Below are 16,035 nucleotides of genomic sequence, written 5' to 3'. Positions count from 1 at the left end.
CGAATATTGCTGCAAATAACAAGGCTGAGAGACAACCACCTTGTTCGATGCTTTTAGTGACTTTAACGCCATCGCCTTTGAAGTGAAGCATTCTCCTAGATAGCAAATTATTGAGGATCTCGAGCATATTTCCGGATATCCCGTAGAATCTCTCAAGTAAGGCAAGAAGGGGTGTTATTTGGACTGAGTCGAAAGCAGATTTCATGTCGAGAAAAATGGTGTGAAGATCTTCGTTGTCATTCCAGGCCTGAAGTATTTTCTGTGATAATGACTGTAGGCAGGTTACCGTAGATCTATTAGGCATGGCATAATGGGTGTGTTCTGGCCTATGCGCAAAGGTTGCGAGTGCTACATCATTATAGATGCACTTCTCGAGGCATTTCAGGAAGGGAGAGGCAATTGATATTGGTCTGAAGTCAGCCGGTCTTTTCGCATGAGGCTTTTTCGGAACTGCCACGACTCTGTATGATAACCAGCTTGAAGGCACCTGTGCAAATTTGAGTACTTTGTTGTAGAGTTGAGTGAGCTCTTTGCTGATGAAATGAGAAGCAATTTTTAGACTAAACAGAGGTATTGCGTCAATTCCTATGGTGGACTTGTCAGGTAGTGAATTTATTATTTTTATTAGTTGTTCTTCGGAAATTTCTGTATTACTAGTAGGTGAAGACATGTTAAACGCTTCGTTCCAAGGATATGCTTCGGACACACGGTGATCTCGCTTAAAACGCAGCACATGCTCACACCATTCCTGGACATATAAAGACAGAGGGGTGCAAGTATGACTTGTGGACCACACACGTTTTCCCCTGGATAGACGGCGGTTCATGAAATTGTCAATAGAAAATTGTTTCCTCTTCTGAAAATCCATCCTTGCTTTGGAAAATCTGGCGTATGACTCTTGTGAAGGCGACTTCTTGTAAGAGGCATGGGCTGCCTGTTTTTCCCTAAAGGCCTTGATCAGGAGGTCATTCCACCATGGCTTTGAGTGGGGACTAAGAATGCAAGTTTTGGACATTGCAGACCTTGCAATGAATTCCATCCATCTCGAAAGCCAGTAGGCAGCCTCATTTATGTTAAGCTCAGCCAGTATGTTCCATGGGTAAAGTTGGAAGAGGATAGTAACTTTTCCAATGTTGATGTATTTTGGATTGTATACTCTCCTGACAGTGTTCGTAGTTTGTACTTGTGTACGTTCATCCTTAGGTGCCTGCAGAGATATCATCGCAGCAATCGGAACATGATCGGACGGGAGGAAGTTCTCAATTATGGTCAGGGTTTCCTCTACTAAACAGTTTGAGAAGATGCGCTGCAGGGTGGCATCGCCGTGTGAGGGAGGAACATGAATAAGACCAATGCCCATTTCCGACATGTTCAATGACAGAGTATCTAGGAGCTTCTTTGTGGCTGGTAGTGGAAGGTTCAAGTCTCCGAGGATGAGCTTTTGCCGATGATTGATTGTGGATGACAGCCATGCTGTCAGATTAAGGACAGAATCCTCAGAAACTGGTGGAGGTAAATAAACGGCACACACAGAGATCGACAAACCAGCAATTCGGTAGATTCCAAGAACAGCTTCTATGTCACCTCCTGGATAAGTGGATGCCTTAATCAGCGGTAGTGAACTCCTTTGACAGATTGCTACACCGCCACCTCGTCTCCCAATTCTATTAGCAGCCAGCGTGTGATAGCCAAGATTTGAGGTGAAGGCAGCAATTTCCATTTCATCTCTGAGCCAGGTTTCAATCAGAATGAAGAAGTCGTACTCTGAGCAGGAAAGCAAATCAAGTAGACCATCTAGCTTGTTTTTGACACTCCTGATGTTTTGTAGGAAACACCGAATTTTTACTTCGACAGAAGGTTGTACTATGATGAGATTACTCTTGGAACAGTATTTGCTTTTCACATAATGATCTGAAATCTCGTCCCGGGATCGATGTCGCATTCGATGTGCTCTCATTCTGGATATTCTAACTGGAATGCGATCGGTCCGATGTTCGCTCGTCATCTCCACGTTAGACATCCATAAGTTGCACCCGCTCTCGGATATAATTTGGGAGACTCCGCTAGAGAGGCCAGGTAGCTATGCTGGTGTAGTTATACACTGTTGTGGAATGGGGTTCGGGCTTGATACGTTCTTGTTCTTTGGTGTCCCATAGTATGGCATTACCAACAGACCTCTGGGCCAGTATTCTGCATTGAGGTATTGTTGGTAATTAGGTCCATCAATCTGAATCCATAAGACGGATGCTAGGTGTTGATTTTGAAAGGCTTACCGGGTATGCCTAGTTCCATCAATAGTGCCTGAATTTCTTCAACTTTTGTCAACGGATCCAGCCTGCTAATGAAGATATTTGCACGAGTATTGCTGGTGGCTTGGCGATCTCGTATTCTGATTCTAGTGTTAACTACTCTTGTGCCAATCAAAGTGGTTTTGCTGTTTCTGGAATACCGTTGGCGTGGGGATGCTTGCGTCGGTTGAGGTCCGGGCGTCTGGCTTTGCTGTGCTCCATTCATGCCTGCAATGTCAGAGTTCCGTTTCGTTGATATTAGCATGGCGCTATAGGCGCTGTCTTTAGAAAGTAACTGTATCCGTTTCGGGTAGTAGCGATGACTCAGTTGTGGGAGATGGGCGTTCCAGTGGGCCAGGACAAGGGAGTCTAGTGTTCACGGGCAAGAGACCTTGTAGTACGCTCAAGGACTTTCGTTGATAATCTTCAAGCTGGCTCAGACGTTCTCTTAGCGAGCTATTTCAAGTCACAAAGGAGGTTAAGCAAGCGAAGGCAAATTATGAGAAGTCTCTGGCAAAGAATGAAAAGGAAAATAGCAAAGACACATACTGGAAAGATATTTAACTTATTAAACATGGGTGTGTTCATCGTTTTTGGTTTCTTCTGAGGCAGTACATATTTGTCAGAGTTTCTCAGGGGGCATGGGGCAGGGACACGTCAACTTGTCCAATTTTCCTCCATAGACTTGGAATGATATTGTACAGAGGTGAGACATACTCTTAATAATTATTTCAAATAATACTTTAATGAAGAGTTTCCAGTTAACAGTGGAAGGAAACCGGTGAATCACATTGGGCCACTTGAGGTCTATGGATTAACTGTTGATGACACTGCTCAGATTGCGGACAAACTGAATAGGCATTTTGCATCTTTATTCATACATAAGGAATTCTTTAGGGAAGAAGATGCCAGAAGGTTATCAGACTATAACGAGGAGCTAAATGACCCAGATAACTGAAGGGAAAGTGGAGGAGACACTGTTGAAGATGGACATAAAAAGGCGCCTGGGGTGGATGGAATGTATCCAGTTATATTAAGGGAAGCAGCAAAAGAGGTAAGCAAACCCTTAGCCATAATTATGATACCATCCTTGGAGTCAGGGAAGTGCCGCGAACTGGATAATGTGCGAATGTATCCCCAATTCATAAAGGGGGATCAAAAGGCGACTTGAGTAATTACAGACCTGTTAGCTTAACATCTGTTACAGGGAAAATAATGGCATCACTGTTTAAAATAAGTAATGCAGGACTATCTGGACAGGCATGCAATTATACTGCAATCGTAGCATGGATTTTTTAAGGGGCGGTCTTGTCTAATAACCAATCTGATAGGTTACTATGATGCCCTGACCAAGGAACTGGATGCCAAAAATAATTTTGGTATCATATAGGTACTTGTTTCAGGAAGCCTTTTGATACTGCTGCACAAACTGGAGCAAAGTAGCATTAAGTGCAAATTACTGCTATGGATAAAGGAATGGTTAAGAGAAAAAAGACGGTGGTTATCAATGTGCACTGCTCTTCGTGGACTAATGTTATTAGTGGAGTTCCCCAGGTTTCACTGCTGGGCGCATTGTTTTTTTCAATATTTATCAATGATATTGATGGAGGCATATCAGGCTTAATATCTAAGTTTGCAGATGATAAAGGTTAGCAGGGTGGTAAGCAACAGTCATCAGGGAGTGCTACTGTAACAAGATCTAGGAAAATTGGGTCGATGGCTGAGAAATGGCAGTTGAAGTTTAACATTGACAAATGCAAGATACTGCATATGGGTAACAGTAACCACCAGAGTAACTTATCAACTGTGTGATACTACACTCAGGGTATTGGAGTATGAAAAAGACTTGGGAGGGGGGGGGGAGAATTGTACAGTGTAGACATGCTGCCAGGACAGCTCATGGGGTTTTGTCAATGATATACAGAAACTTTGCTAGCAGGGATAAGGAGGTGATTATCCCTTTGTACAAGGCAATGGTTAGGCCACATCTTGAGTACTGTATACAGGTGGGGAAGCATCACTTTAAGAAGGATGTAGTTCTGCTGGAACGAGTGCAGAAAAGGGCAACCAGACTGGGTGAAGGGAACAAAAGGGTGCTCTTACCTAGAAAGACTTCAGTTCTGAAAATTGCAGCGTCCTGAGACTAAGCACCTACGGGGAGATCCGATTGAGGTTTTTAAAGCCTTGAATGGATTAAACTGAACGTTAATGACATTCTTCCACTTGCTGAGAATACACATATGAGGGGGAATAAATTCAAGTCGAGGAAAGATGATTGCAGGATAGATGTGCGGAAGTTTGCCTTCAGCCAGCGGGTGATTCGTTGGTTGGTTGTTGTTGGTCTTCCATCTGTTGTGGAAGTGGATGAGTTGAACAGATTCAAGGAAGAACTATACAAATTCTTGGAGTACAGATGGGTGAACTGTGTATTTGGGGGAGGAGGAGCTGATGTTATATAAGCTTACTTTCTTGCATCATTTGCAATACTACTATCTTCAAGCGATGTGCAGCTTAGCAATGACAAGAAAGTCAGATCTCCTTGGATTCAGACGTATTCTGATGAGTATTTGAATTTCGGTGTCATTGGTGCTGGTAGCGAAAATCACTTGCCATTATGCGTTGTCTGTAATACCAAATTATCAAGTGAGTGCATGAAACCACCAAACCTGAAACGACACTTGGAATACCATCATCCAGAATACGCAAGTAGGCCAAAATATTTTTTTCGTAAATAAGAATGACAAACTTTACTCAAAAATGTATGAAAAAAAAATCACTCTATGAGTTCTTGTAATGAAAACTTTATTTTGGTTTCATATGAAGTTTGAAAACTAATAGCCAAAATAGGTTATTCACGTAGTATTGCAGGAAAGTTAATACTCCCTGCAATGAAAATTATTACATTGTGTTTATGGAAAAAGGCTAGAAAATCTATTCAGTTGTCTCTCTCTCTACTAACAGTACAATGAAACGTAGAATTGATATGGCAAAAAATATTCAGGAGACTCTTGTGCATCGAATACAGTACAATCAGGTTTTTTTTTTTTTTTAATTACAAGTTGATGAAAGTACAGACATAGCACTTTGATGTGTTTTGTAAGATTTGATTTTAAAGACTCCATTAAAGAAGATGTCATGTTCTGCAAACCACTTCCAACAAGAACAACTGAAGAAGGCCGAAAAAATATTTTGAACAATTTTATTGTTCAAAGTAACACTGACTGGAAAAAAAAAAAATTGTGTGCGCCCAGCACCCATAGCGGAAGTTAAGTGAAACTTCTTTAGGGGAACATTTATCACTTGACAGAGGATCCCGTATTGAGCGTATGAATGCGACCTTGGAGATATGAGATGTTCCGTTTCGGTAACAAATATAGTTTCGGTAAGTGCTGTGACATCGGATGATATTTAAAACCATTTGGACTTCGATAGAGCCAGAATCAATTTGTTCTTGAGAGAGCCACGACAGCTGTTACAGGCCGACATTTGGCTTACATCCTTACTTGGAAATGCTGTTTGAAGAAGATCTCGAGCTGCTACAATCTTCACATCGTTCTTGAACCACACACGGAACAGAAGTGAAAGTGAAAGTGTGTTTAGGGTCCAACGGCACCAGGGGTTTCCCCCATCTCCGCGTAGTTTACATTGTGGGTGAACCAGTTGACTGGAAAAGCCAGAGATTTAAAAGTGTGTGGGAATTGTAGTTGTGTGGTGTCATGTACCGTTTTTCATCTGGTCATTTAGCCGCTGGACCCCAGCTGAGGCCCAACGTTGCCCCACTTTCGCCCCGTGGAGGCAGACCAGGAACTCACTTGACTTAAGTTACTCTGGCAGGTCCTGCCGCTTAATTTCCTGAGATTTCGGCGGCTAGGACCTATAAAAAAATAAAAAAAAAAAAAATTGAAGATATATAAGTGTGTGTGTGTATATATATATATATATATATCCATTATTTTAAATTAAATAAAACATAAGAGAGTAGTATGGCAAAAACTGTAGAGCGAAAATTAACATAAAAATAACCCAAATAAACAATCGAACGAAAAGAAAGAATAGATATAAATAGTAGCCCAGAAACCCTAGTATAATTTCGATCTTTAAATCCAATTAACAAAAACTATACAAATTTAGGATAATGCCAATTAGTTATTAATTTAGCGGTACCCCCCCCCCCCCCGAGAGGTACCAGTTCCGAAAGACGTGAAATATCACCCAAAGAGGGTTAAAGGAACTACCAAACGATAACAAAATCAAAATAAACTAAAATAAAATAGACTGACCATCATGCCCCATATCGACAGAGGACCACGAGGCCAATAATGGTCATGGAATCGCTGCATTTCAATCGTCATACAAAACATCGCAAAGGCGGAAATATTTCAGTATTTCAGCTTCATATGGAGGAATTGCATGTCGCTGCCTCTAATGAATGCTTAATTATTTATTCATTTTATTATAATTTAACTTTATTTAATATAATTCAATGATAGTATATATATATATATATATATATATTTTAAAAGCAAGTAATAGATAAGTGTTAGTGGCAACAGAACGCTATACTAGCCATTACTGGTCCTTAGTTCAAACCTGGAAAGGATACATATAAATAGAATAGAGTAGAGAAAATAATATAATATAATAGATAAATCATAAAGGTAGAAGATAACATAAATAAGTATGGTATGTTAATTATAGGAGATAGTAACACAATGAAAGGGACTTTTTCAAGGGCTAACCCTTTCAATGTGTCCTCCTATAATTAACTGAGCTATCAGTTTCTTGAACCACACACGGAACAGAAGTGAAAGTGAAAGTGTGTTTAGGGTCCAACGGCACCAGGGGTTTCCCCCATCCATAAAGATATCCATAAAATATAATCGTGTCACAAAGCATTAGATTAATTAAAATATGCAATAAGGCAAACAACATTATCAACACGCTTATCGATTTCAGACAAAAGTTATCTGATAACGGATTCCCGGATCATTTTATTATTAAAAACTTACATACAGCTATATTGATAGCCTTAAATACTTTCCATAATAGTTTTGACCACCATTATATTATATCGCGTGTTTTGCGAAATTAACGTTTCACCCACATTATCTGTGCTTAAGTACCTACTGGATTATTTACGGTTGACGGCTTCTACAGAGCCTGTATATATGTACATTATTAGGCACTGCCTCAGGAACAAAATTAATATAGCTTACACTCATTGAAAAAGTTGTACCTATATTTGTTCCTGAGGTAGTAATTAATTTATTCTTGGCTTCCCCCCTTAGCCAGCTTTTTCGTTTTCTTTTTCTCTTTCGTTTTCTTTTTCTTTGGCTTTTTATGAGAACCGCTCATCCTATTCTATTTTTCGCCTCTTCATGCTATACGCTAATAATACCAGAGGGCGCGCCATTATTATTTTGGCTTATTTTGGGCCTATTATAATGAATCTACAACTAATTACATGTCAGTAAGAGGGCGCTGACATCCACTATTATCTTCATATATAAATTAACACGTGCACTACAACGTGGTTTTTTCTTGTTTCATCATCGAGATAGGTCTACTATCTATGCACCAAGTACCACGATGTAAGTAAGTGATTAGGAACTAGCCTTTCCTGTCTTCCTTCGCTTCCTTTATTTTATCTAATTTATATTTTATCCAAATTTGCCATGTTATGTTATGCTATTGAAATACCAGGATCTCTTACTATAAGAGACGGGCAGTTACGCGCCCGGTATAATCCGACGTACAATTGCAATATTGCTTCTCCTCTACTTTTATCTATGTGCTGTCTTTTTCTATTCTTCTTACCTCATGAACTATTAGAGTAATTCGAGGGGGATTGAGGTACTATCCCTTTTCTTAAACCCTTTTTCCGTTCTCCTTTTTTAGCTTTAGCTACTGTACCACCCATTAATATGATGCTATTGGTTCTCAATTGCCTCTACTTTTCGTTGTGTTTTAGCTATCGGTCGGGCTAAAGTCATCTAGCCTGTTAACTACCACAAATTTCCACCTATTGTTAACTACCACAAAATTCTTTTTGTTTAACTTTAACTTAAACCTTCCACCCCAATGATATCTTTTATCACCATTCGGCAACGTTTAACAGGCAGATGATATCAGAAACTGATAGCTCAGTTAATTATAGGAGGACACATTGAAAGGGTTAGCCCTTGAAAAAGTCCCTTTCATTGTGTTACTATCTCCTATAATTAACATACCATACTTATTTATGTTATCTTCTACCTTTATGATTTATCTATTATATTATATTATATTATTTTCTCTACTCTATTCTATTTATATGTATCCTTTCCAGGTTTGAACTAAGGACCAGTAATGGCTAGTATAGCGTTCTGTTGCCACTAACTTATCTATTACTTGCTTTTAACATATTAAGACTGATGTAATGTTTTATCAGGTTATTTTTGATGGCATTAATCAGCTCTTCTCCTTTTAGTATTTTTAGTATTTCTCTCGCTCCTAGATTCTATTGTTTAGTTATTTATAAATTCTGTTCACGTATTCTATTTGCTCGCTATATATATATATATATATATATATATATATATATATATATATACATACACACATGTATATATGTCCCCAGGTGGTCAGTGGAATGTCCCCAGAGTAGATGTCCCCAGGTGGTCAGAAGGAAAAGGAGGGTCGGCAGAGAGAGGGGGGGGACAGGGTGTCTCCCCTCTTCCGGCCTGGGTTTGGGTTTAAAGTAATCGAGTCAGGTGCTCGATTTTGTTCACCAATATGGCTTGGTGGCAGCGAACTGCACGGTCCAGGTCGGTGTGTTTCTTTGACAAGTCCAGGGTTGTGGTCATTCTAATGGTTGTAAGCCGTGTCCTTTATTCTTAGTAGAATCGGTTTCCTTGTAGGGTCCACGATGCGGCAGTCATGACACATAGTCGTTAGCAGTGCTCAGCTTGAATTTGTTTTATTGCTGTTGGTCACGGTTTGGTTGTTGTACGATGAGGATACGTCTCCTCTTGTAGAGGTCTTCTGCGAATTTGGAGAATGCAATGTATTGCTCTTTACTGTCGAGTAGGTGCTTTTCTGTCTCTGGGCAAGAAGGTGATCCTGGAGATGAGCTGGCAGCAAAGGTCATCGTAGAGCCGGCAATCGTACATGAGGTGCTGCCAGCTCTCAGACTCTCCACAGCAACAGGCAGGGTTCTCTGTGATGCCCAGGACTGTGAGTTTTGCCTTGAATGCTCCGTGTCCGGTAAGTAGAAAGGTTGTATAGAGGCCCGGTGAGAACCACAGCGGGGCCTTCGGATGTAATTTCTCCACGTTGGGGAGAAATTTCCTAGTGATCTCTCCCTTGGAAGAGTTGTCCCATCTAGATTGCCATATTTGCGTGAGGTGGGCAGTGAGTCTTTTCTTTTCTGTCGCTCGGTTAGCAGGGGGATCTGCATTGAAGCCCATGAAGGTGCAGGCGTTCCCCTTAGAAATTTCATATAGGATTCCGATTCTGGCCACTTCCAGGTCGAGTGGAAGGGTTCCCGCCAGCACCTGCAGCGCATGTGTGTTTCTGTGCTGCAGGCCTCTGTGATGGCATCGAGTAACCTGTGATTTATTGCCATTATCCAGGAATGTACGTTTAAACTGTGTGTGGATGCTTCGGTGTTTCTTAAAATCCTGTTGCTTACGCCCGCTACGTGTTTATCGATTTGATCGAGTACCTCTGGCAGTCGGTTTTGGCTTATTCGCTTTTGGTTTACGACTGGGCTTCGAGAACTCTTCATCGTTTTCATTTGCAGTATCAACTTCCATGACTCTTTCTTTCAAATTAATTTCTGGGGAGATGTAAGGCTTTGTAGATGTGGAATGGACCTTCTCCGGCTTTTTTGTTCAACTCAATCGCACGCTGTAATTTCTTCCACTCTCAAAATAGCTTAGATTTCTCCTTTGTACACAATGTAGATGGTTTCGGTGGTCGCCCTGCATGTATAGGTGCTCTATACGCCTTACAACGCTTATGCTCAGTCTTCGCCATGTTGAATTATAAATTGTTTTCTGTCGAAATTCTTTATTAAATACGGTGGAGAATGACGAATGAAATAGCATGCCGCAATCAGTAGGGATACTGATTGGGTCGTGCGTCGCTCGTACCTGGTAGGGAGTGGTACAATGGTGGTGGTGGTGGTGATGAATCATTTCGTGTGGCATTTTCGTCAATCCACGGACTCATTGCACGTATACGGGCTCTATACCCCTTGGTTTTTTGGTTTTTTTTTTTTTTAGGAGTATTAGCAACTAAGGCCATATTGCTCCAGGGATATACGGTGGTCATTCCCTGACCTTCCCGCATCCTCTGTATTTGGTGGTTACGGGCTCGAACCCCGGTCTAATCAAGAAGCGTGTGCACGCACTGCTGCTCCTGCCCACCTGGCTACGGAGGCGCCCTATACCCCTTACAATGCTCACTACAGTGTACCCCTGCTTTACGAATGGTTCGCTGCACGACCAAATCACTTTACAATAGACACTCCACAACAAAATACCGTTCACTATACAGAGAGAATAGAAATCATGGGATACCTGCCTAGTAACAGGTAGGTCCAACTTCCGCCCTGATGAGTGCAGTCACACGGTGACGCATTGAGTCCACTAGTTCACGAAAGCGTTCTATAGGTATTTCCATCTACGCTTGCTGCACCACTGTCCATAATTCCATCGCATTCCTGGGTGGAGGATCCAAAGCTCGAGTGGACCTGTACACAGCATCCCAAAGATGCTCCATAGGATTCAGGGTCCAGTGAACAGGGAGGCGATTCCATGGTGGTAAAATCTGCGGAATGCTCTTCGAACCATGTTCTAGTCACCGCGGCTCTGTAGGGAGGGGCACTGTCCTGCTGAAAGAGTCCATTATCCTGTGGGTGTACGATGACCATGAAGTGATGCAGATGGCCTGCAAGGATGGACACGTAACCTGGACCGTTCAAAGTTCATATAGACATACCAGAAGTCCCAAAGTGTGCCAGTTGAACACGCCTAAGACCATTACCGACCGTCCACCTGCCTGCCTGAACAGCTCCTTGTTGATATGACGGGTGCATAGCTTCGTGCGGTTTCTGTCAGATCCCGTACGCTCGAAATAACTGGGCTCATTGAACCAGGAGACCTGTCTCTGATCATCCAAGGTCCAGTGCCGATGTTCTTTTGCCCAGTTGAGGCGTAGAGTCCTGTGTCGTGGTGTTAGCAATGGGACTCTCATAACGTATTGCAACTAATGATCGCCTGATTGTTTTGGTGGGGACGTTTCTGGAACCTCCCTCGTTCAAATCGGCGGTGATTTATACCACTGTCGCTCTCTGGTTGGCTGAAGCAATGTGAGTCAGACGGCTACGTTCATCCACCACCTTTCTCTGTCCATGATGAGATGTTATTCTGGAAATGGCGTATTCCCGAACGAATAACGTTCGACAAACGTCGAACGGGGATAGTGCAATTTCTATACCAGCACCGCCATAGAGCGACCCATGCTTTGGGCACCCACTGTCATCATCCCTCTTTCAAAGTCGGTAAACTCACGACGTTTATCAATACTGACGTCGAATTACTGTCTACGTCAGTGCTTCTCAAACTTGTTTGGATCACCACCCCCGTAAAAAAGCCCTCGCCAGGGCTTTTTTTTTTTAGCCCACCAATATAAAGTGAAGCTAAATAACTGAAACGAATATTTGTCTGTTTGCCTTCAAAAACGTAAACGCAGCCCTGCATGTATGTGTGTGAATTATAAAGAAAACTATTTACTGCACTTTATTCCTTCTTTGTAAAAAATTACAACTACATAAATAAAGTCAGTTATAGTCACTTAAATTAAGTCATAAAAATTAAAGTTAATTACATAAATAAGTCATGATATTAATGGAAATAGTTAATTATATTTTAATATTTAATGCGATGGATGAGCTTGGTGGAGATTTATTAGCTTATCAATAATTTAATATCTGTAAGTAGAAGTCGTAAATCGCCACGTTTAAAACAACATCCAGACAATTTATTTGTTTTGTCAGCAATTAAGATACACCACTGAAACCGGTTTCGACTAGATATGATGTTGTTGGAAAAGAAATAAGTAATTTTTTTACAATTCCACACAATGCAGGATAATGGTCAGGGATTTTCTTCTGTAACCAAAATTCCTATGAATTTTGAAATTTTGGCTTCAGTTCAACTTCATTTTGTAACACAATCAATTCTTCTTCTACAAAAGGTTCACCGTCGTCATTATCTAAAAAAGGATTTATCTGGAATTTTCAAATTAAGGAGATCTTCGAACCTTTCCTGCATATCTCTGCGCAACATTTCTAGATGATTACAAAAAGTTAGTTTCATCAGCTATTTTTTTCTTTCTCTATTTCCAACAGATTTGGAAATTGATACAATTCGCTTCGTCCTACGTTGCACATAAAAAGTTTTAATTTTGAAATAAATGCTGAAATTTGAGTTTTTGCCTTAATAAAAGTTACATCTTGTCCTTGTAAATGTAAGTTCATTGAGTTGAATCTAGTAAATAAATCTGCAAGATAAGCAATATCAGTTTTCATTTTCTTGAGGTCATTACTAAGGTCGTTGTTTCTATCTTCAAAAAACTCGACAACAGTATCAAAGAGTTCATAAAATATGTTGAGACAGTTGCCTTTGACAGCCACCGAACCTCTGAGAGAAGCAGCATTCGTTCAAAATCTTCACTGTTTTGATCACAAAGCTTTCGAAATATACGATCATTCAAACAATGTGCTTTAATTTTGTTTATAGCAGTAATTAACAGTTTGCAGAGAATTGTGCAGTTGATCACCAAATTTTTTCGCAACTAAATGCTGACGGTGAATGACACAATGAACAGTAATAATTTGGCACAGCATTTTTTAAATAAGCCAAAAACCCTTGTAACGGCCAATCACTGATGGTGCTCCATCTTCCCCCTGTCGCCCCCTTTCATGCCTAACGCCCCCAAGGGGGCGATATCGCCCACTTTGAGAAGCACTGGTCTACGTAAATGCATTGATGCATTGTACCTATATATCTGCCAAGCGGTGGGTTCCTCTGAATTTTCGTGTTAATCAACACGCGGCCTCAGTTCGTGCTTCTCGTTCAGCAGCATCAGAATTAGCCTTTCATGCCGTAAATGAAAAACATACTTTTTTATTTAACGAGGCCAAAATATTTAGTGTTCAACGTAATTATACGAGACTAATTAATTGCAGAAACCGTCGAAATTAAATTACATGAGAATTCTGTTAATGTTCGCCGGCTATATCTAATCTCCGACTCGTGGTCCTTGACGCGCATGCGAAGACAAAATCCCTATTTAAGTTCCATGCTCACCCCTTTTCGGTAATTTTCATTCCTGTGATCACGACATACGGTCGAAAAGCATTGTCAGCTTCAAGGAAGGAAAATCGTTTTGAAATTATTTTTTTTCGTTAAATAAATTTTTTACTTAATTTTTAATTGCGTTAAACTGATTTTTAATTGTGTTCATTTGATTTTTAATTACTGTTAATTATTTCTTACTACTATGTAAGATTTTCGATTTTTTAATTGTTTTCGTTTTAATTTCTGGAGAGTATCATACGGGTGTTCTACCTATCATATTGAGGTAAACTTCTATTCTTTTACAAAAAAAAAAATTAAGGGAATACTTTCCTCAATTCCACATTAGTAAAATGTGAATTAGGAACCCATTGATTATTAATACGGCAAACGAAGAAATACAACTGAACGATCCGGAAGTGGATTCATTAATTGGACTCTATTGTGATACAGGCTTAAAACAGAATTTTGATAACCTCCCCTTTGCTTAATTTTTGGATGAGTTGCCGAAATGAATATGCGCATTTATCGAAGAAAGCAGTCAGATTCTTAATGCGTTTCGTTACCACGTACAAATGTAAAAGTGCCTTCTCTACTTTGGTTTGATAACCTCCCCTTTGCTTAATTTTTGGATGAGTTGCCGAAATGAATATGCGCATTTATCGAAGAAAGCAGTCAGATTCTTAATGCGTTTCGTTACCACGTACAAGTGTAAAAGTGCCTTCTCTACTTTGGTTTTCTTAAAACACAAGTATAGGAATAGACTGGATGTTGAGAATGATTTCAGGATAAAACTGACTTCTTTTCCTCCTGGCATACAGCTGTTGTGTGATGACAAACATCTTTCAACATTAGCATGTTTTCTTCCTTTTTTCTCATTTTATAAGATAGAATAAACGGTGAATTTTAATTTCTTTAATATATGTTATAGTATTATAAATTTGCATATGTAATGCAGTAAATGCTTAACTATGTGCTTATATATACATGCATATATGTACTACGGCGGGTTACAAAAACTTACAAACAAAAAACCAGTCCGCAGGTCTGCAAAGTTTGGGAGATCCTGCTTTAATGATTTGCTAAGTAGCCCTAACTCTCCATGGGATGAGATTAGACAATACGATGAACCTAGATATGATAAAATTGTATACTGAATGATAATATCAGTGTATATTGCATATCCACTTTGTTTTTATATCTAGCTAGACATATCGGATGACCATTTCCTTAACAACATTCTAAGGATGAACCGATATGAGGTGATCAAAGAGCTAACAAAGATGACTAGAACAGTAGACAAAGAAAGGTAAGAAATTCTAAATTACTTCCAGTAACCTATTCCTTAGATTATTATAGTCTCCTTCAGGATACTTGAACTAGAATATTCAGAGTTCAGTTTAGAAGTGGAGGTCCTCAGGCCAAATGAGGGGTGGTAATCAGTGTTCGCTTGGAAATTTTGTTCTTTCATAAGACACTCTCAGTTCATATCGTGAAGTCAAACATTCCTCTTATCTTCATGGCAAGAGTAATGAGATTTAAATTATGTTACTTGCCAAGCTGCCTCTGAAATTCAAATAAAGAGAGCTTGTTATGACCTGAAAGTTTCATTTCCTGATGACGGAAATAAAACACATCCAGAATGGTTTGACCCAAAAACAAACTCAAACTAATTTGATTTCTTTTCACTTTTATTTTAATAACTATGTTTGTACGGTGATACTTACTGAGTTTAGCATTATCTACGCATAAAAATATAGTTAAAATCTTTCTGAAATTGGCATAGCCTTCTTTTACTACATCGTTGGAGAAGTGAGACAAAACTTGAAATTCTAGTGGAGTACTCGGCAAATTTCACCACTCTGATTAAATGGGTAGCGAATAAGGAATGCAAAAAAAGTAAGTAAAAATAAGCCTTCCTCTTGCGTTTTAAGACCGGTAAGTTTAAACTGTGTAGTAAATATAATGGTTTTAATGATCAGAGCAGAATTAACTTTGAGTTACCATGAATTGCCTCGTTATTTTATTAATTTTAAAGGAATAGCATACTAATTTAAAGGAATATCAACGATGTCCATTTCCACTTGCAGTCTGCCAAACCCCATGTACTTTTTCTGACAGAATCTCAGTTATCGGTTGATTCAACTACTGCTGATCTCAGATGCCCAAATTATTCGCTGTATGATAACTTTCGCCTAAAAAGGTGGCACTTGTGCATATGTCCGTTCTGATATTCCCTGTCAGAAACTTGGCAATTTGGAATCTCCTCTCTTTGATCTTCTCTGGCTTAAAATCTCTCTACCTCATTGTGTCAAATTCATCTGTTGTCTCTACCGTTCTCCCAACTCCACTAATCACTTGGAGCTCTTTGACTTCCTCTCTTTGCAGCTTGACTTTCTCCA

At 39.8% G+C, this 16,035-nt stretch overlaps 1 protein-coding gene across 1 annotated transcript in view; it reads left to right on the top strand.

Moving 5' to 3' along the window:
* The window catches only part of LOC150079219 (neprilysin-1-like), a 514,861-nt gene that overhangs the window by 391,442 nt on the left and 107,384 nt on the right, over nt 1-16,035 (top strand). The window contains exon 13 of the mRNA XM_090383906.1: nt 14,839-14,942. Coding sequence (XP_090240032.1) covers nt 14,839-14,942 — 104 coding nt within the window. The remainder of the gene's footprint in view (nt 1-14,838; nt 14,943-16,035) is intronic.

The sequence above is a fragment of the Mastigoproctus giganteus genome, chromosome 10 (assembly GCF_048544385.1).
Source record: "Mastigoproctus giganteus isolate SK-2022 chromosome 10, ASM4854438v1, whole genome shotgun sequence".
Taxonomy (NCBI): domain Eukaryota; kingdom Metazoa; phylum Arthropoda; class Arachnida; order Uropygi; family Thelyphonidae; genus Mastigoproctus; species Mastigoproctus giganteus.
The sequence above is the reverse complement of the archived record's forward strand: the minus strand, read 5'-3'. Positions and strand labels throughout refer to the sequence as shown.